This window comes from Cnephaeus nilssonii (assembly GCF_951640355.1).
Source record: "Cnephaeus nilssonii genome assembly, chromosome: 8".
Taxonomy (NCBI): domain Eukaryota; kingdom Metazoa; phylum Chordata; class Mammalia; order Chiroptera; family Vespertilionidae; genus Cnephaeus; species Cnephaeus nilssonii.
Window position 1 is genome coordinate 7,342,260 of NC_137079.1, and position 21,416 is coordinate 7,363,675.

Consider the following 21,416-nt stretch of genomic DNA (forward strand, 5'->3'; position numbering starts at 1 on the left):
TGCGTTGTGTTTCGTGGATTCACCTCATACCCCACAGTCGATCTTTAACGCCGTGGTCTCCCGGAGTGGAGTGAGCTCTAGAAAGTTTCTGTATGCTCCAGAACTGTTTTGCTTCAGACAGTGTGTGTCTGAGCTCAGTCCGTGTGTTTGGTAAAGAACCCCGACTGGAACAACGTGGCGTGTCTGTTAAAGTGTAGCAATGCCTGCTTACTCTCCCGCAGGGCATCGGCACGGCCCTGTTGTAGATTCATGCCAACTCCGCTCACACACCGGAAGGGAAGCTCGTTGAGCTCCTTCTTTTGTGCCAGTTCAGCCATTCCATTGTTTCCATTGACACTGACAGCTCCCCCCCCTCCCCCCAGGGTCCAGTGTTCTACTTAAGTTATTAAAATTTGGAGATGACAGATGTACATCATTCCTGTGTCCTGTGTGAGAGGAGTTGGGGGAGAGAAACACTTCTGAACATTGACTCTCCCTTCCATGATTTTGTAACATAAAAGGCGATCCTTTCTGTCTGCGTAATGAATCCTGGTAGGGCAACGTGAGGAAGCCTCTGGAAACACTACGCAGCCCTAACCAGTTTGGCTCAGTGGGTAGAGCGTAGGCTTGCAGACTGAAGGGTCCTGGGTTCGATTCCAGTCAAGGATACATACCTCGGTTGCAGGCTGGGAGGCTACCAATCCATGTGTCTCTCTCACATCGATGTTTCTCTCTCTGTGTCTCTCCTCCCTTCCACTCTCTCTTAAAAAAATCAATGGAAAAATATCCTCCAGTGAGGATTCACAAAACAAAAAAAAGAAAACACTACGTAATTCTAAGTTGAGAAAGGGGCGTTTCCTGCCCAGGTTCTGGGACAGAGAGAGCCTGCACCTTACAGTATATGTAGTAAGGCATTGAAGGGCTGCCATTATTACCAAATTCATAGGAGTGTTGGCAAGGAGAGTCTGAACCATTTAGGAAGACTTGTATATGCTACTTAAGTATATTTTTCAAAATAAGTAATGTTTTGTATGCATCAGTATACATTTGTTGGCATTCATTGAACTAGTCACATCAATGGGTAAATGGTAGGGTTAAGAATTTTTTTTAATGTGTACAGTAGATAATTCTTATGCGGATAATTGTATTAACTTTTTACAGTCCGGTTTCGATTCAAAAGGTATATATTGAGTGTCTTATTGTGCATTCAATAACACATTAATTGTTCACAGAGGAAGTTTTTCACAGCTTTAAACTACTAATTCATTTACTGTCATATAAAAAATCAGCCCTAGCTGGTTTGGCTCAGTGGATAGAGCATCGACCTGCAGACTGAAGGGTCCCAGGTTCGATTCTGGCCAAGGGCACATGCCCGGGTTGTGGGCTCGGTCCCCAGTGGGGGGCGTGCAGGAAGCAGCGATCAATGATTCTCTCTCATCATTGATGTTTCTATCTCTCTATCCCTCTCCCTTCCTCTCTGAAATCAATAAAGAAATATTTTTTAAATAAATAAATAAATAAATAAATAAATAAAAATAAAAATTAGTGGTGAGTCCTAGCTCAGTGTTGAGCTAATTATGAGGATGTGCTGTTATTATATTACCTTTCCACATGGATCTGGAATGTGCGACAATTGAACCCAAATGAATTGACCTTTTTTGTCATCATTCCTGCCTTTGTAGGCTGGGACCAGTCGGGTGATGAGGCCAGAGCAGAGGTTTAATCCCCAATTGTGCAGCTGGGGGGACCAGCTCTCCGGCCTAGACCACATCCCTGTTCTGAGCCAACCATCTTACACACGTTGCTCTGGTTCTCCCGGGCAACGGGTTAAAAACGGGCTCGCGAGACTCCGGGTGACTGTAAACCAGCAGGTCCGTGCACGTCACCCGGTGGCGCAGTCACAGTGTCTCCTGTAGGGGGAGCCCCTGAGGTCGGAGGGACTCAGAATGAATGACCAGAGGCTTGGAGCAGGAGTGAGACTGGGCTGGCCGCAGGTGCATCCCTGGTTGTCCAGCAAGATCACAGCTCACCTGGGCATTTAGGAACAGTGCCTCCTTGGTGTCTCGGTTGCTCTACGCGGTTCTTTCCCATGTATTTTATCTGGTGGCTGTAGGTGACCCCAGTGTGGGCTTGTGCTTTATCCACATCAGGTGCTCCATGAAGAGACCACGATCCCGGGGACAGACCTGAGACTGTCCTACCTGAGCTCCAGAGCTGCCGGGTACAAGTCCGTCCTCAAGGTCACCATGACCCAGGCCGTGATACCCTTCAATCTGATGAAGGTCCACCTCATGGTAGCTGTGGTAGGAAGACTCTTTCAAAAGTGGTTTCCCGCCTCGCCCAACCTGGCCTACACCTTCATCTGGGACAAAACAGACGCGTATAATCAGAAGGTCTATGGTCTGTCTGAAGCTGTCGGTGAGTTCCGTGTAAATATATCCTGCGTCAAACCGATTGTCTTGCCCTGGCTGGTTTGTTCAGTGGTCAGAGTGTTGGCCCACAGACCAAGGCATTGTGGGTTAGATTCCCAGTCAGGGGCATGTACCTCATTTGCAGGTTCGATCCCTGATCCTGGTCAGGGGCGTGTGGGAGGCAACCCATTGATGTGTCAGTCTCACATCGATCTTTCTCTCTCTCTTCCCTCCTTTCCTCCCCTCTACTCTCTCTCTATAATGATCAATGGGGGGGAAATATCATCAGGTGAAGATTAACAACAACAACGAAAAATTGTCTTCATTCAGAATTAACCTAAAAGTAATTGTAACCCATGGAAACCAATGGGTGAGCAGACAGGAAGGCAGTGGGACTGTCAGAGGGAAGTTGCCCACTGGTTGGCTCAGATGCACCAGGAAAAGGAATGTATTCCAGGTGGCCAGGAAAAGGTCATCATCTTTTCTGGCTGAAATTATATCTTAGAAGAAGGTTCTAGAAGAAATTTCAGATAATCTTTTTTTTTTTTTCATGTTTCTTCTTTATTGTGTCCCTTCCTTTTTTTATTTTCCTCTTTATAATTTTAACTCCCTGGCTTTCCTTATTTTTTCATGTCTTTCTGTATCTCACAACTAGTGTAACTTTGATTCATAGTGATATTTATCAGGGTATCAGACAACATTTGTGCCTAAAAATTACTTTAACTCTTTTGATCAGAAGATCGATTCAAGGAGAGGCTATTCTTAAAACATCAGCCAAACCAGTTGTTTTACAGAGTGACTGGATGATGTAATCCAAGTTTGACATGTGGAGATATACTTAAAATAGCTCAAACTCTGGCTCAGAAAACATCAAAAACTAAGGATAATGTGCTTCCTTCTACTCATTTTTCATAGAGCAAACATGGTATTCTGAAGTTAATCTATAATGTGGACTTGAATTAATTCAAAGCAGCCAGATAATTGCCACTACTCCCTTCGCTTTGTTCTGAACTTTAAAATTCATGTTGCATTGTGAACTCTGAGGTTCTTTGTGATTTGTTCATATTAATGTACTGTTAATTCTGTTGTTCATTCCTGACAACGTGAATATAATGTCATAATATGGCTTTTTTGCTGTACTGAGTCTTACTTATTGTAAATGTTTCCCATAACTTAATACCCTTGGACACTAAATAGCTCTAATAATTCAGATAGCAAGTAAGATTTATAGTTGTTATGAACTGATCACCATTCGGGGCTGATTTATCTGATCTAACTACTTAACTAGGTGCCCAACCTGAACTTCATTGTGTGCTATGACCCCCCAATAAAGAAGACTATGGTAAAGTAAAAATACTAGTTTTCAACAAAACCAGTGCAAAAATAATATTTGGCGGTCATTTTTTTAGGGGAAAAAATATTTTATGCGATCAAATCTTCTCATATAAAAAACTACACTCTGGCCAAAACCGGTTTGGCTCAGTGGATAGAGCGTCGGCCTGCGGACTCAAGGGTCCCAGGTTCGATTCTGGTCAAGGGCATGTACCTTGATTGCGGGCACATCCCCAGTGGGGGGTGTGCAAGAGGCAGCTGATCGATGTTTCTCTCTCATCAATGTTTCTAACTCTCTATCCCTCTCTCTTCCTCTCTGTAAAAAATCAATAAAATATATTTTAAAAAAAAAACTACACTCTGCCCATAAATCAGTGGAAATACAGTCTCAGCACACAGTTGTGGAAAATAAGGAAGTGTGCTGTATTTCCGCTGTCGCTGACAGAGGGACGTGGTCTGTCTCCATTGCAGTGTCGGTGGGATATGAGTACGAGTCATGCTTGGACCTGACCCTGTGGGAGAAGAGAACTGCCATTTTGCAAGGCTACGAACTGGACGCTTCCAACATGGGCGGCTGGACACTGGATAAACATCACGTGTTGGATGTTCAGAACGGTAAGGTCTTGTTCCTAGTTACTATTGCTCACCTTCACACTGATTAGATTGTGCAACAGTTTATTCTATGTGTGATGGGATTAGCGTTAGTAAGGAAAGGTAAGGATACACAATCGGCCCTTAAACAATACAGAATTAGGGACACCAACCCCCTGCTCAGTGAAAAGTCTGGGTATAAGTTTTGACTCCCCAAAACCCAGCTAGTGATAGCCTGCTGTTGACTAGAAGCCTTACCGATAACATAGTCCATTAACATAGATGTTGCATGTTATATTAGTACTAGAGGCCCGATGCACGAAGATTCGTGCAAGAACGGGCCTTCCTTCCCCTGGCTGCCGGCACTGCCTTCGTTCTGGCCGGAGCCGCCTTTTCCCTCTGGCCCGGAGCCGCCTTTCCGCTGCGGCCGACTTTCCGCCTTCCCACACTGCCCAGAGGCCCGGAGCCACTAGTGTGGAGCAGAACGCCTGCATATGCAAATTAACCTTCCATCTTTGTTGGATTAATTTGCATACTCACTCCTGATTGACTGGTGGGCATCGCAAAGGTACGGTCAATTAGCATGTTATTCTTTTATGTAGGTCCTATATTGTATCCTTACAATAAGTCACCTAGAGAAAAGAAAATCTTATGAAGAAAATCATAAGGGCCCTGACCAGTGTGCTCAGTGGGTTGGGTGTCATCCCATGCACTGAAAGGTCGCCAGTTCCATTGCCAGACAGGGCACAAGCCCGAGGCGTGAGCTCAATCCCCAATAGGGAGCGTGCAGGAGGCAGCTGATAGGGGTTTTGTTCTCACATTGATGTTTTTCTCTCTCGCCGTCTCCCTTCTTCTCTTTCTAAAAACATCAATTAAATTTATTTTTCAAACGGTCTACTCTTTTTTTAAAAAGACAAAATCATAAGGGAGAGAAAATACATTTACACACTGTATGTATTTATTACAAAAAAAAAATCCATGTATCACGGACCTGCACAGTTCAAATCCATGTTCAAGGGTCCGCTGTACTTTTGAAGTCTATAAAAGCCTGGAGTGGGGACTACATAATAGTCTTCTATCAACTTTGTAAACGTTCAGCTATTTATCACCAAAGTAGTGTTCCCGTTAGAATGGAAGGGGCTGGGCCGGTGCTGCATTGAAAGGCATCTTCACCACGGATGCGCCCAGGAGTGTCTCCTTCTACAGCAAGTCACTGAGTCACTGATCCGAAGTGCTCTCTGCAGGTTTACCCAAAACGGAGAGAGGGAGGTTTTCTTTTAAAGAAAAAATAAAAATCTGTGTTACTTTTCCAAGATATTTTTAATAGATCTTAATCCTTAGTTAATTGGTCTATTAAATTGTTTTTCAGTTCTTCTTAGAGTGTATTTGAGGAAAAAAAATATTCTTGCACTCAAATTGGGTCACATATACTGTTATTTGACTTTTCAAATATTGGGGGGGGGGGGGGGGAAGAATACTCTGAGGGGGAAAAAAAAAAGCAAGAATCCAGAATCTGAGGGGGGAAAAAGCAAGAATCCAGAGTAAAACTTGTCGTAGACCTAATGTAAAATACAAGTGAATATGCTTTGAAAAAAACATACTTTAGCTATCACAAAACAAAAGAAACAAATTACTTGCAAAAGTTGACCAGCTTAATTTCTTTTTTTCTGAGCAGCTTCATCTCATAAAGCATATAACTCACACTAAGCAAACTCTGTTGCCTTTACCTACTGTCCACATGCTGGCTCCAGCTCAGACCCTTTATGAATCCTCTCCTGGAAGACCAGGACCTTAAGGTGCCTTATTCCGGACTCCCGTCCTGCCAGCAGCTCGAGAGATTTCAGCCCTGATGACAGAGTCCGGCTTTGGCTTTGCAGAGGTTTGGGGGCAGTTCAGAATGAATTTAGCATCCAATAGAACTAAATACGTGAGTGTGATTAGTGGTCACTTTTTCAGATTAAGGTGGCTTTGATAGCCATTCTCTCTCTCTCTCTTTTTTTTTAATGTATTCACTTTGGAGAGGATGCATTATAAACCTCCAAACATGCTCAGTCTAAGGCAGAGTCCAAGCCAGTGCTTGAAAATGCCGGTCGATACCGTCCCTCCCGAAGAGAACACGACAGCAAACCAACAGGAAGAAGCGGGACCGAACAGCCCTCACACGGCCCCGTCCAGAGCAGTCCTGGCTCCGCTCCTCCTCCCGCTGGGTCCTGGGCAGGAAGGGCAGTTCAGTGGGCACCTCAGAGGTTTGGGAGCGGAGCCGCGAGCCGGTGCCCCTGCAGCACGCGCTTTGGAGGAGTGCGCCTCCCAGCCCAGGAGGTGCTGTCTGCGTTCCTTCTCTTGGCCGCGGTGCGGGCGCCGCGGTGCGCGGGGTTAGTTACACGGGCTTCCTGGTGGCCTTTCAGGGTGCAGAGCCACGTCCCAGCCATGCCGGAACCGCTCCTGATTAGATTATTTAGATTCCGTTTCACACAGTTTGGCAGATGGCTCTATGCCTTCAGAAGTTCTTTACAAACACACCTAGGGGAACGCCGTCTCGATGCACCTCCGTCATTGTGAGAACAGAGCGGGAAGTTAATGACCAGTTAGCCCAGCACTTCCCCCAGGAGACTGAACCGGCTGGGAGACCACAGGCCAAGAGCTCGGGGAAAGCCCACGCCTCTAACAGAATAACATAGAATATTCTCTCTCATCACTGATGTTTCTCTCTCTCCCCCCCCCCCCCTTCCTCTCTGAAATCAATAAAAATCTACTTTTTTAAGTGTTCCCAGCCCAACCTGGGTGGCACTGGGTGAGAGTCGGAGCTGTGGCGACCTGCTGGCTCTCCATCTGTGCGCTGTGAGGTCGCGTCTCCTTCCTCCTAGGCATCCTGTACAAGGGGAACGGGGAGAACCAGTTCATCTCCCAGCAGCCCCCGGTGGTCAGCAGCATCATGGGCAACGGGCGCAGGCGCAGCATCTCCTGCCCCAGCTGCAACGGGCAGGCGGACGGGAACAAGCTGCTGGCCCCGGTGGCCTTGGCCTGCGGGACCGACGGCAGCCTGTACGTCGGGGACTTCAACTACGTTCGCCGCATACTCCCCTCCGGAAACGTGACGAGCGTTCTCGAGCTAAGGTATGTCTTTCCTCCGTTTGGGGTTTTCGTGACAGCTGAGCATGCCTTCGTAAAAGGTCAATCTGGTTGTCCTAATTTATTGATCTAAACATGCCTTCCCAATGTTTACAATTCTCCCCAGAAATGGAAGTTGGATTCTTGGTTAAAGTTGGGGGAAAGCAATATATATATAGTCGCAAATATATAAATAAGTATGAAGTCACCTAATCTATAAAATGTCTCACTGGTTTTAGTGAATTTTCTATTCTCCCAGACAATGAAACTACGATTTTTAAATCTCTTTAGTTGTCTTTCGAATAACCTTGTGCTGTATATTGTTACTCTGTTATGTCACAGTGAGTGAAATTAAGGCATACAGTATTTTCCTACAGTTACTTTCGTACGTTCTTAGCGATGATTCCAATAGTGAAAGTAGCAAATCGTTGTCTCGGCTCTGTTCATTTCAGTGCGATTATCAAAATCGTTCTATACTGTACGTTATTTGATGAGCCTTGACCTACGCAATTAATTTCCAGTGATATTTCTGCTTACGTTGGCCATTTTCCATACAAATAACTTAAACCTCAGTACTCGACTCATTATATTTTAGAAACCTTTTCTAACTGTGCTTTCTTTCACCTCTTTTATCTGCTTCCACCAAGAAATAAAGATTTTAGACATAGGTAAGCTCCTTGCGTAAAGGCCGTTGTATATTTCAAATGTCCTTGCATTTCCGTGTGATGCTCTGACCTTGTTTCATCATGAGAGAGGACACTCGGTATCACAGGCCATCTGAGGAAGTAAAACCACTTAATGAACTAGCGTCATGCGACCCAGAGCAAATTACGTCATACGATCTGAAAACTATTTTCATGTCGATCAATGAAATTTTGTTACCAAAAATTATTATAATGAACATCTTCGTATAACAAAGAACACTTCCAAACTTCCGCTACGGACCCACAGCAGCTGAGCCTACTGCGCGGAACAAACATGATGCGCAGCAGGGAGGTGAAGGAGAGGGGAGTCTGACCAGCAGCCGGGGCAGAGCCCGGTTTAGGGGGCCCAAAGCGGATTCAGTGTAGGGCACCCTGGTCGAGAAAAAGCATCTCCAAATGTCTTACTTTGGCAAGTCCTTAAAAACCTGAGATCGTGGGAACGGCCGCCACAGGCGTTGCCGGGCTCGGAAGTCCTCCGCGTGTGGGTTCCCCAGGGCTCCCGCGTGTTTAAGCCCCGGGGAGTTCTCACTGTGCAGTTTCTGTTTCCCTAAGCCAAGAGGGGTACCGGATGGGAGGAGGAAGAAGCCCTGCTCCCATTTCCTTACGGAGGAGGAGACTTCCCTCGAAGCCCGGGATGCATGTAGTTGAGCAAGCACGGAGGCTCGGCTTCTCCGGTTCTGTCTGAGGTGCTGTGTAGGGACACTTGACGGAACCCTTTCCTCCGGGCAGCAGGAAAGGGGCGAAAACAGTGTTTGAAGTAAAACTAGCACAAAGCAAGACCGCCAGGCCCAGCGTGGCCATGCCAATACCTAATGCATGGTATCGGATGGGAAGATTGGCCGTGAGTTACCTGAGACCCCTGAGAGGGATAAGTCCACGTGACCTTTTCAGGGTCCTGTAGAGGTTGGCAACTAGGAAATAAACCCCACCGGGAAGGGTGTGGCCGTCGCATGCCGATGTGAGCAGGCGTGGGCCGGGCCTCTGCAGATCCCCCGTGGGTCGGGACTGTCGGCTCAGTTGCGGGCCGAGATGGACACGGAGGTCCTCGAGGCCGTGCTGCGCCGTGAGAGCCCAGCAGAACGTCAGCACGGCGCTGGCCTTGCCTTCCTGGGGGCTGCGGAGGACAGAGGGGACACACACAGGCGTGGCTCCACCTGAACGTGGACGTGCCGGAGGCGACGCAGGAAAAACTAGCAAATCAGCGCCCTCTTCACCAGCCGCCTGCTGCCTGCCAGGCCCGGGGCAGGCATTCCACACCCACCGCAGAGCCACCCCACCGTCCTCGGGGTGCACGAGAGGTCCCTGAGGCTCGGGGAGGGGGCGCCTGTCTTCCCCAAGATCCAGACTGAGAAGTGGGGGACGGGGGTTTGAACCACTCTACAGGGCGTGTGCTCCCCACTGCACCACGTGTCTATGGGCCCAGATGGCTAGGTTTCTGTGCGGTCATTCCCTGGGTCTTCAAAAGGCTAGATGGATTTCATAATCACGTGACAAATTCGTCAGCACTCTGACCTCTTTCTCTGGAAGAAGTCCCTGTGGTTAGAGCTACATACTAACAACATATTAACAACACTTTACATATTAACAGCACTTTACACATGACCCCGTGCTGCACTGACTCGTGGTGGTTGGCGGTGATGCTCCTGGTCCCTCTCTCATGATGCTCCGAGCCCCCCCCCCTCCTCCTCTGCACGTCATCCCGGCCCCGTGCGTGCTCCTGCCTGTTACCTCCGCGTGCCTGCACGGGAAGTACATGTCCGGGTTCTGTGTTGGTGTTCTTCTTTACTCAATCGATGTTAACCCATCACTTAACCACTTTGACAAGCAATAGTAGAAGACGAAGTCCATGCTCTCAGGCCTCGGAATCGCGTAGGGCCGTGATCAGCAAACTGCGGCTCGCGAGCCACATGCGGCTCTTTGGCCCCTGGAGTGTGGCTCTTCCACAAAATACCACGGCCTGGGCGAGTCTGTGTTGAAGCAGTGGCATTAGAAGAAGTTTAAGTTTAAAAAAGTTGGCTCTCAAAAGAAATGTCAATCGTTGTGCTGTTGATATTTGGCTCTGTTGACGAATGAGTTTGCTCACTGTCGTAGGGGAAGCAAGATAGAGATGTAACAGACCATGTATTTCCGTGTCATTCTTTGACACTTCATCACATCCACGGCTCGTGCGGAGAGAGCAGTGCTGGGGAGGAAGAGGGTCCTGGGAGGGCGAGTGTGGTGAGGAGCAGTTTCCTTGCTGGGTTGGTATTCGATGTAAGTCAATAGGTGCAGTCTGGCCCTAGCTGGTTTGGCTCAGTGGATAGAGCATCAGCCCTCGGACTGAGGGGTCCGATCCCAATCAAGGGCAGGTACCTGGATTGTGGGTTCGCTCCTTGGAGCCCCTGGTCCAGATGTGTGGAAGGCAACCCATCGATATGTCTTTCTCACATCGAAGTTTCTGTCTCTCCCTCTTTCTTCCACTGTCTCTTAAAGTCAATGGAAAAATATCCTCTGGTGACGATTAACAACAACAAAAAAGAAGTCTTAAATGGAACAACCAGAAGAGAGGAGCGGGGGGGTCATGAAGCAAGAAGAGAGAGCAAGTGAAGTTACTGGGGTCTGGGGAAGAGACCAACAAGATATGTCTTGGGGGACTCGGACCCACCTGAATCTGAGCAGGGGACTCACGTTGGCAATAATGAGGGAGACGGGGGAGGGGGGATGAGGGGGGGGCCAGGCAGGTAAGGGCAGGTTGCTGAGGGCCTGAGCGCCCTAAGGAATTGCTCTTCTCTCAGAGGATAGCAGAGACGGTGGGAACCCTTTCCTGACCTTGAACGAGGTGGCGGCGTACTCAAGGCAGCCTTCCAGGAAGATTGGCTCAGTCTGGTGTCAGAGGTCAGGGTGGCTTGGTGATGAGTTAGGGAACTAGGAGATGCTAGGTGCCTACACTAGTATGGCTGTCATGAAGGAAATCAACCAATGAAACGAAGAAATGAAGGGAGTGGACACTGTATATGGGCGATAAGGAACAGGGAGATGTAGAAACTCTCCAAGGTTTTTGAGCCCAAGTCATCAGATGATAAATCATTGACCAGAATAGGAATTCCACTTGCTTAATAAGTAATCAATCAAAATTGATACTTGATTAATTAGCTAATTAATTAATCAAAGCCAGGATATTGGAGCTCATTGGAGCTTCTTAATTTAGCTTTAAAAGTTAAAATTCCTTTCAGATGCTTCTTCCTATTTGTCTGCCTAGACCACTTTCCTCGTACAGCTGAGGGGATACTGGCTGGGGGGGTCCCCTGGCCTGTCCTTCCCCTCTTTCCTGGCTAGCGTAAAAGTCACGAAAGACTGAGGAGTAGGTGACCGGAAAAAAAATAAATTGAAAAATGTGTCAACCTCTATAAAAACGAGTGGTGTAGTCAGTTGTTAATAATTAACTAAAATGTAAAAATGCATGCTTCTGGTTTTCTTATGATGTTTCATATACTATCAGCCATCTCATTAATTGCACTAGTGGGGGAACTAATTAATATGAATGTTAAATGTTAAATACAAAAACACAGTCTTATTATTTTAAAATTTGGAATATTTCCGCATACCAAAGTTAGTAAGTACTGCCAGGCTATTATATCAAATAAAAGTTCCTAGCGATGCTCTAATGAATAAATAGATATAAATACTACCCCCATCAACATGTTCAATTTTTTATATGGGTGGGAGCTTCTGAGATGCTTACAAGATAAGTTTCTCTTAGATATGCTAAAATTTCTCCGTACGATGCTTGTAGTTTTCATCTGCTAACAAAACCTTTTTGCAGGTAGTAAATTTTAACTCTATTACAATTCTTAAAATTCCTGGAATAAAGGAACTTAAACTTATTGACACGAGCCAAAGCCAGGGGGCATTTCAGTATGTAGGGACTGAAAATCAACCTTGTGGATTTTATATCGCTATTAAAAGATAAAAGGACACAGGTCTGTGACTCGGAATCAACTAAAGTTGAGATACAAATTATAAAACCACACGTTTTATCAGCTTCACATGTAAAGCACGAAGCAGGCCCAGAATTCCACCCACACCCCTGCTTTCCATGACCTCAGCCATCGTGTGGCAGCCGGGAAACAGTGTACCTTCACATGTAAGTCTGGTTCCTGTTCCCTCAAATGCTCTGCGTCCCAGGCTCCCCACCGTTTCCGACTAAGCAGATGCAAGTGCTGATAATGCCGGTGGGAAGCCTGTTCTGGGCTGGTGTCTCTCTAGTCCAAGAGGTTGAATTATGGCCGAACGAGTGAGCACCTCTAGTTTGCATTTCCCCCTGGGCCCGGGTCCAGTGGAACGAGGCCACAGGGATGGCTGGGCAGTGAGGATAGCCCAGGCGGTTTGGGGTGAGTGAAGAACCAAGGCGCACAATGCTAGAAGGTCTAAACCGGACCTCGGTTTCTCGGATGTTGCTTTTCTTCGTGGGGATCTCACTGCGAACGGAAACCTTTCTGGAATGGGGGCCTCAGTCACCCCCGGGAAGGTCACCATGGCCCTCCCGCCGACGGATTCCAGCCGTCCGCCGCCAGCACGCTGTTCCCAGGCAGTGTGGCGCCCGTTTCTACACGAGATCAATGACTGATCTAAACACGCCCCCCACCAGTGCCCACACGCCAGCTGTCAGGAAGCCCGGGCTTCAGTGGGCGTCCTTGAACCCCAGGCCCAGCACAGATGACCCAGAGCCTCCTGCCACAGGTCTGGCAACAAAATTGTCCAAACCCAAGTGTGTGTGGTTTTTTTTTTTCTTTTGGTGCATCAGGAACAAACCCCCCTCCTTCCGGAGGGGCCGGCTCTGAGCAGCCCTCTCTGCTGTTCCAGGCTGCCCTGCAGGGGGTCATTCAGTTCACCCCCTGCCCTTCTGTGGGACAGTCACTGCCCGGGTCACGTGCCCCTCCAGGGTTGTTCTGGGCAGCGGCCTGGTGCAGAGTCAGCGCTTTCCTGGGCAGACATGGTGGAAGCCGCCGGCCTGTGCTGCTGGATGAGACAGGTCCATCTTCAGAGCAGGAGGTGCGACAGCAGGCCACGCTGGACATTCCCTCATCCCTGTCCTACCGGGTGACACCGGTGCCGAGACGGCCACAGCCGATGGCGTGAGTGTCCGTCCGTGATTTTTGCACCAGGAACAGTCATGTCCCATCGCTAACGGCGGTGCCACTGCTGCTCAAGCCGCAGCTCCAGCGCCCGTTGTTTTTTCTCAGATTGAGAGACAGCATCCCAAAGCAGGCGTCGTTCGTGCACCGTTCCCAGCAGGACCACACAGACCGTCCAGAGCGGACGTGTGTAAAAGGGTCGGCATTGTCCCGCTGTTTCTGCTGTTGCAACAGCAGGATTAAGGGAGCAGACCCGGACCTGTCCAAGTGCAGGTCATTCCTTTCTTTCTTACCAAGATTTTCAGAGGGCAAATCGTATGTCAGTTAACACGGAACAGCGCTACAAAGCAACTGATACATGGCCGTGGACGAGGAGCTGGGACACAAGCAGACAGGAGGGTAGCTCAGGCTTCGGAGTGTGAATGGTGTGCTAGGCCGTGTCCTGAGCATTTTACATGGATTAACCTTTTGCACTCGGATGTCGAGTGTGACTCGACACGGTTAGCATTAGAATAAAGGAATCGAGAAAAAAAGCAAGCGAGTGCAAAGGGTTAATCCGTGCAGCCTATGGAATATGGATTATTATCACCGCCATTGCCAGTGAGGAATCTGAGGCACGGAGAAGCGAGGTTACTTGCCCAAGCTCACAGTTTGTGATGAAGTGAGGTTCAAACCCAGGCAACCTGGTCTAGAAGTCATGCTCCTAGACGTACAGGTGACAAGAAAGTGTGTGTGTGTGTGTGTGTGTGTGTGTGTGTGTGTGTGTGTGTACGCACGCGCATGTGCATTCATAACAACTGTACAGCCACTCCTCATTAGTGCATAATCATTAGTACATAATCATTAGTACAGAAACCCCTCCAATGTATGTCTTCCAAAATAGACCCGGCTTGATTGAGTCGCCGACCTGTCACCTGCTCTGTGTACCTGACAGACCAGGGCTGCCAATATCAGACTGTTTGGGGGGAGAAGGGAGAGTCTGTAAAGTTGTTCCGAATGTTTACATTCGTGCGTGACTTTTCACATCATTACAAAGGAAGAAGCAGCCACGGTGAGGAGCACGCTGTGTCGTGCTGCCTTTAAAGCTCCAGGCACCCGCGTAGGAAAACGGGAGCCCGGCTCTCAGCAGCGCCCGTTGGTCCTTTGGTGTAACCCCAAGTCCTGAAATGGCTTTCCCTCAAAGGACAGGCATCTCTTGATGAGTTCTTCCTCTCTCTTTCGCCCTTTCCTCACACATGTTTTCACATGCAAGGCTCTGGCCCTCATCTGTCCCTTGTCCCCGGAAGATGAAAACTGGGAAGGAGACCTCAATTCTCTGCACCATCACCTCAGCCCCAGGGCTGCGGTGCGTCTCCCAGACACCAGGTCGGGTCTGCAGGGCCCCTGCCAGCGTGGGAATCACTATGGAAACCAGAGTCGTTACTGTAACAATGGAATCTTGCAGGGGCGATAGAGTACATGGGCCACCTGTGAGAATTAAATGGAAACAAGCATATAATTGTGTGTGTGTGTGTGTGTGTGTGTGTGTGTAGAGAGAGAGAGAGGGAGGGAGGGAGGGAGAGAGAGGATGAGAAGCAGTAAGACCAAGTTTGTTAGCAGGAGACACATGGAACCCGGTGGATTCCTACCTGTTGTCATCTTTGTTCCGACTCCCAGTCACTGACACTCTTGAGAATTTTTCCCCCAGAGGCCGTATTTGCACACAGTACAAAATGACATTAATTCTAAGAACGTGGGGCTGTGTTTGTAGGGAGCTGCCAGAATTAGTCCATTTGTTGATGATGTTGGTCTTACCATTTCTCACTATAATAATAAAAGTGTAATATGCTAATTAGACAGGACAGCCAAACGACCTTCCGGACGTCCTTCTAGATGACCTTCCGGACAAAGCCGGGGCTGCGAGGGCCGAGGCAGAGGCAGCCGCTGCAGCAGCGGGGCCGAGCCCCTTGCACGGATTCCATGTGCCGGGCCTCTAGCAGGACATAAAATAGTGTATATTTGCACTAGCGAATAGTTCTGAAACTGACTTTGCCAGATTACAATAGTGCAACCAGGACAGACATGATGCTACGGTGTTTGAGGGGCAGCTGCTCTTTGGTTGGGTTTTGTGGGGAGAAGAGAGGAGAAGCCCCCGTGATGAGGTGCAGGTGAAATTGAAGGTGTGTTGACTTCACGGGAGAGTCTGAGAGCAGCACCTTCCTGGAGCTCTGTGCCTGTCACTCAAGGGCGACTTTTTAATGGCTTTGCCCCAAACCACAAAGATTTAGAGAACTTGCGTCTGTCTTTTAAGCAAGAAGCAGATCATCTTCTAAAGGTAATTATTTTTAAGATGGGAAGGAAGGAACAGTCATGTCAGAAGTTGCTACCACTTCTTTTTTTTTTAATATATTTTTATTGATGTCAGAGAGGAAGGGAGAGGGAGAGAGAGAGAGAAACATCCATGATGAGAGAGAATCATTGATCAGCTGCCTCCTGCACTTCCCCCACTGGGGATCAAGCCTGCAACCGGACATGTGCCCTTGACCGGGAATCGAACCAGGACCTCCTGGTTCATAGGTCAATGCTCAACCACTGAGCCACGCCGGCTAGGCTGCTACCAAGTCTCTCCTGTAGGTCATTGTGAGTACGCTGCTCATCTTCAGGTCTTTGGTACTGACTTCAGGTTACAGTGTTGCCCAGGGTGGGCTGTTTTGCTACAGTGTTGCCCAGGGTGGGCTGTTTTGCTACAGTGTTGCCCAGGGTGAGCTGTTTTGCTACAGTGTTGCCCAGGGTGGGCTGTTTTGTTACAGTGTTGCCCAGGGTGGGCTGTTTTGTTACAGTGTTGCCCAGGGTGGGCTGTTTTGCTACAGTGTTGCCCAGGGTGGGCTGTTTTGCTACAGTGTTGCCCAGGGTGGGCTGTTTTGTTACAGTGTTGCCCAGGGTGGGCTGTTTTGCTACAGTGTTGCCCAGGGTGGGCTGTTTTGCTACAGTGTTGCCCAGGGTGGGCTGTTTTGTTACAGTGTTGCTCAGGGTGAGCTGTTTTGTTACAGTGTTGCCCAGGGTGGGCTGTTTTGCTACAGTGTTGCCCAGGGTGGGCTGTTTTGCTCTTTCTCTGCATATTAGGAGTAACTCCCCATATATGGTGGGGCTCACGTATGATCCTTTCTTACAGCAGCAACCCAGCTCATAGATACTACCTGGCCACCGACCCTGTCACCGGAGACCTGTACGTTTCGGACACTAACACCCGCAGGATTTATCGCCCCAAGTCGCTGACGGGGGCGAAGGACTTGACGAAAAATGCAGACGTGGTCGCGGGGACGGGGGAGCAATGCCTGCCCTTCGATGAAGCCAGATGTGGGGACGGGGGCAAGGCTGTGGAGGCAACACTCATGAGTCCCAAAGGTACCGACATTTACCAATTTGGGGATTTCCTTCTATTTAAAAAATAAAATAAAATAAAAAGGTAGACAACCCACGTAGTACGGGTGGGGCTCACTGCTGAGTCTCACGTTTCACCCTCAGCTCTGTCTAGGACGCTGCTGCTCACCCAGCGTTTGTAAAAGCCGTTGAACTTGAACGTGAGCCTGCTAGAATCCTAAGCTGATGTTACAGTAAATATTAGGTTCTTGGCAATTTTTTATTGTCATACCTTTTTTTTTTCAACGTTGCGAAGAATAAAGCAGCCACTGTTACTCAGTCACATCCCGTGAAATGTCAAGGAAGTGCCCAACTTCTTTCATTGTCCTGGAATTTCCTTGTCGTGAATGAGTCCCAGGCCTCTTTGAAAACCACCACTGAGCAGCCCTATTCGCCCGCACCCCGTTTGGAGCTGTTAGACTTTTGTTTCCATGCCCTGGGAAAAATGCTTGCTGGGAGGAATTTCTGGAGAGAACAAGAGCTTGTATTCTATGTGATGAAGGTTTCTAGCGTTTAAGCCCGAGGGGACCGACTCCTGGTTCGTGTATTATGCCATTCATTACGGTGTTTGGGGTTGAGGGCTCTATTTCTTTTCATTATAGCTAGCAGCTGCTTTTGTGAACAGCGACTGCAAAAAGTATTTGCTGCCCTGAATTATTCATAATAGCCAATTTCACTGTAGCAAGGTCAACAGAATACTCACCTTGGCTCGCATCTGTTTTCATTGGACTATGCTAGTTACTGTGAGCTCGATGTGACTGAATTTGACCTATTTCTATAATTTATAGACAACATTATACAGACATTATAGTTTTATATTTAACCCCCACGTTATAGTCTTATGTTTAACGCCCAAGCACTACGAATATGTTTCACACACCACGTGGGAATTCTCACAAAGGTGGGTTATTTCTTTGTTACCGCTTACATGTATTTGTATTGTGGACACACCCATGTTGGGTTTTTTCCCAATGTGTTCGCAGTCTACTGCCCTACCTGCTGCCTACCGCCCACGATATCACTGGGGTGAGCTGTTCGGTTTAGTGATGGGCCTAAACGTTGGATCAAACGTTGAGTCGTTTTTGGAAACCTTACTAACCCTTGCTTCTCTTGGATCAAGGAATGGCAGTGGATAAGAATGGATTGATCTACTTCGTTGATGGAACCATGATCAGAAAAGTTGATCAGAACGGAATCATCTCGACCCTCCTGGGCTCTAATGACCTGACGTCAGCCAGACCTTTAACCTGTGACACGAGCATGCACATCAGCCAGGTAGTTCCGACTCAGCCGAACGGTTTCTCTTCTCTGGGGCCTCACTTGCTGAGTCAGCAGGCTGTGGCGGCACCGGGTCACACTGCCGGTATCATGGCTGGCAGTGTTGTGATAAAGCGGTCCCGTTTAAGTGTATCTTAGGAGCTAATAAAAAATTATTTCCTTTTTAATATATATTTTTTTTATTTTAGAGGGGAAGAAAAAGGGAGAGCGAGATAGAAAGAGGGAGAGCCGATCAATGATGAGAGAGAATCATTGATCGGCTGCCTCCTGCACGCCCCACACTGGGGATGGAGCCCACAACCCAGGCATGTGCCCTGACCAGGAATCAAACAGTGACCTCCTGGTTCATAGGTCGATACTCAACCACTGAGCCACGCTGGCCGGGCACAAGTTACTTTCTTCTATAGTTCTGCATTTGATGAATTCAATGAGATACAGAATAATTACAACTAAGAAATGCTAAGCATTTGTAATAAAATACCAGTAAAGTAGCAGCATGCAGAGATTCCAAAAAGCACAAAACCACTTAAACCTGGAATCTTTTTATTGCACGACCTCTTTAGGCAGTAGAGAGAGCCCACTACGATTGGCCCCGAGGGACTTACTTTTAGAGTTAGGAACTTCACTATGGGCCTTACTGGAAATGCAATAGAACCTGAATGTATTTACGAGGTAGAACGCCTGCCATTTGCTGGTTATCACTGCTAACGGAAACATCTGTGTTCATACCTCATTGATATCTATTAACTCTCCATTTAGAGGCTCATCGGCTGTTTGGCTGTAACTTGCAAATCTTTCAATTAGCTGCATTTTTTAAATAAAGTGCGGTTCCCTACCCTTGTGCTCATGCACACTTTTCCAGTTTATTTTACGGTAGCCGTCCAAAAGACAACTTGGAAACAGCTTCTCACGTGAAGTGTCGTTTTCCCAAACCGTCTCATTTACACGTCTGGCACGTTCACGGCAGCGCAGCCGCTGACTAACCAGACCGTTTCTGTTTTACGGACGAAGGTGCGTCTGGAGTGGCCCACCGACCTCGCCATCAACCCCATGGACAACTCCATCTACGTGCTGGACAACAACGTGGTGCTGCAGATCACCGAGAACCGCCAGGTGCGCATCGCCGCCGGCCGGCCCATGCACTGCCAGGTGCCGGGGGTGGAGTACTCCGTGGGCAAGCACGCCGTCCAGACGACGCTGGAGTCCGCCACGGCCATCGCCGTGTCCTACAGCGGGGTCCTGTACATCACGGAAACCGACGAGAAGAAGATCAACCGCATCCGGCAGGTCACAACCGACGGCGAGATCTCCTTGGTGGCCGGCATCCCGTCGGAGTGCGACTGCAAGAACGACGCCAACTGCGACTGCTACCAGACGGGCGACGGCTATGCCAAAGACGCCAAGCTCAGCGCCCCGTCGTCCCTCGCGGCTTCCCCGGACGGCACCCTGTACATCGCGGACCTGGGGAACATCCGCATCCGGGCGGTGTCCAAGAACAGGCCGTTCCTCAACTCCATGAACTTCTACGAAGTGGCCTCCCCGACCGACCAGGAGCTCTACATCTTCGACATCAACGGCACGCACCAGTACACGATGAGCCTGGTCACCGGGGACTACCTGTACAACTTCAGCTACAGCAACGACAACGACGTCACCGCCGTGACCGACAGCAACGGCAACACCCTGCGGATTCGACGCGACCCCAACCGGATGCCGGTCCGCGTGGTGTCGCCGGACAACCAGGTGATATGGCTGACCATCGGCACGAACGGCTGTCTGAAGAGCATGACGGCGCAAGGGCTGGAGCTGGTTTTGTTCACGTACCACGGCAACAGCGGCCTGCTGGCCACCAAGAGCGACGAAACCGGGTGGACGACCTTCTTTGAGTAAGTACATCGGGATGATACTTGGACGGTGCAATATGGTGATCTGATAGGAAATAGTATGGTGATCTGATAGGAAATAATATGGTGATCTGATAGGAAATAATATGGTGATCTGAGAGGAAATAATATGGTGATCTGAGAGGAAATAATATGGTGATCTGAGAGGAAATAATATGGTGATCTGAGAGGAAATAATATGGTGATCTGATAGGAAATAATATGGTGATCTGAGAAGAAATAATATGGTGATCTGAGAGGAAATAATATGGTGATCTGAGAGGAAATAATATGGTGATCTGATAGGAAATAATATGGTGATCTGAGAGGAAATAATATGGTGATCTGAGAGGAAATAATATGGTGATCTGAGAGGAAATAATATGGTGATCTGAGAGGAAATAATATGGTGATCTGAGAGGAAATAATATGGTGATCTGAGAGGAAATAATATGGTGATCTGAGAGGAAATAATATGGTGATCTGATAGGAAATAATATGGTGATCTGAGAAGAAATAATATGGTGATCTGAGAGGAAATAATATGGTGATCTGAGAGGAAATAATATGGTGATCTGATAGGAAATAATATGGTGATCTGAGAGGAAATAATATGGTGATCTGAGAGGAAATAATATGGTGATCTGAGAGGAAATAATATGGTGATCTGAGAGGAAATAATATGGTGATCTGAGAGGAAATAATATGGTGATCTGATAGGAAATAATATGGTGATCTGATAGGAAATAATATGGTGATCTGATAGGAAATAATAATCCCTTCCAGGGATCCAGGTTTGGGGGATCCTGGAGCCTCTAGAACAGGGGTCCTCAAACTTTTTAAACAGGGGGCCAGTTCACTGTCCCTCAGACCGTGGGAGGGCCAGACTATAGTTTTAAAAAAAACTATGAACAAATTCCTATGCACACTGCACATATCTTATTTTGAAGTAAAAAAACAAAACGGCCAAAACACCCGCATGTGGCCCGCGGGCCGTCGTTTGAGGACGCCTGCCCTAGAACGTGGGCTCCTCCTTTCTAAAAAGGAAGACAGAGGGACTCAGGGTCTTGGGAGGGACCCGGGATACAGTGAGACGCCCCGAAGCCCACGTTCCATTCGCAGAGGGAAGGCCACTCCTGCCTGCCGTGTCACGTTTGCCTGCGTGCAGCCCCGATATATTAGCCGTAGGCCTTTGCGGCGCACGCTACAGCCTTGGTTCGGCCGAACCCTGTGGATTTACATTCGCCATGTGCTAAGGCTATTGTGACTGTCAGTGAAGAGGAACTTTAAAAACACGTGCAGTGACTTAGCTGGTTAGTGCATCAGTTCCATAAATGGTATTCTTTTCCTTTTTTCCCTTTTCTTTTCCAATCACAGTTGACATACAATACTATATTGGCTTCAGGTGTACAACATAGTGATTCGACATGTATAGCTTACAAAGCGATTACTCGAAGTCTAGTACCCATCTCTCAGCCTACATCGTTATCACAACACTATTGACTATATTCCCTATGCCAGTGGTCGGCAAACCGCGGCTCGCGAGCCACGTGCGGCTCTTTGGCCCCTGGAGTGTCCTAACGCCACTTCTTCAAAATAGACTCACCCAGGCCGAAA

The 21,416-nt window shown here is 48.2% G+C and overlaps 1 protein-coding gene across 3 annotated transcripts in view; it reads left to right on the forward strand.

Annotated features, from left to right (window-relative positions):
* Positions 1-21,416, forward strand: part of TENM3 (teneurin transmembrane protein 3) — a gene marked incomplete at its 5' end in the record, with an annotated part of 598,576 nt that overhangs the window by 541,824 nt on the left and 35,336 nt on the right. For all 3 annotated transcript variants that reach the window (XM_079779210.1, XM_079779209.1, XM_079779208.1), the window contains 6 exons: positions 2,130-2,397; positions 4,194-4,337; positions 7,178-7,427; positions 16,391-16,623; positions 17,759-17,913; positions 18,928-19,802. In XM_079779210.1, the coding sequence (XP_079635336.1) occupies positions 2,130-2,397; positions 4,194-4,337; positions 7,178-7,427; positions 16,391-16,623; positions 17,759-17,913; positions 18,928-19,802 (1,925 nt within the window). The remainder of the gene's footprint in view (positions 1-2,129; positions 2,398-4,193; positions 4,338-7,177; positions 7,428-16,390; positions 16,624-17,758; positions 17,914-18,927; positions 19,803-21,416) is intronic.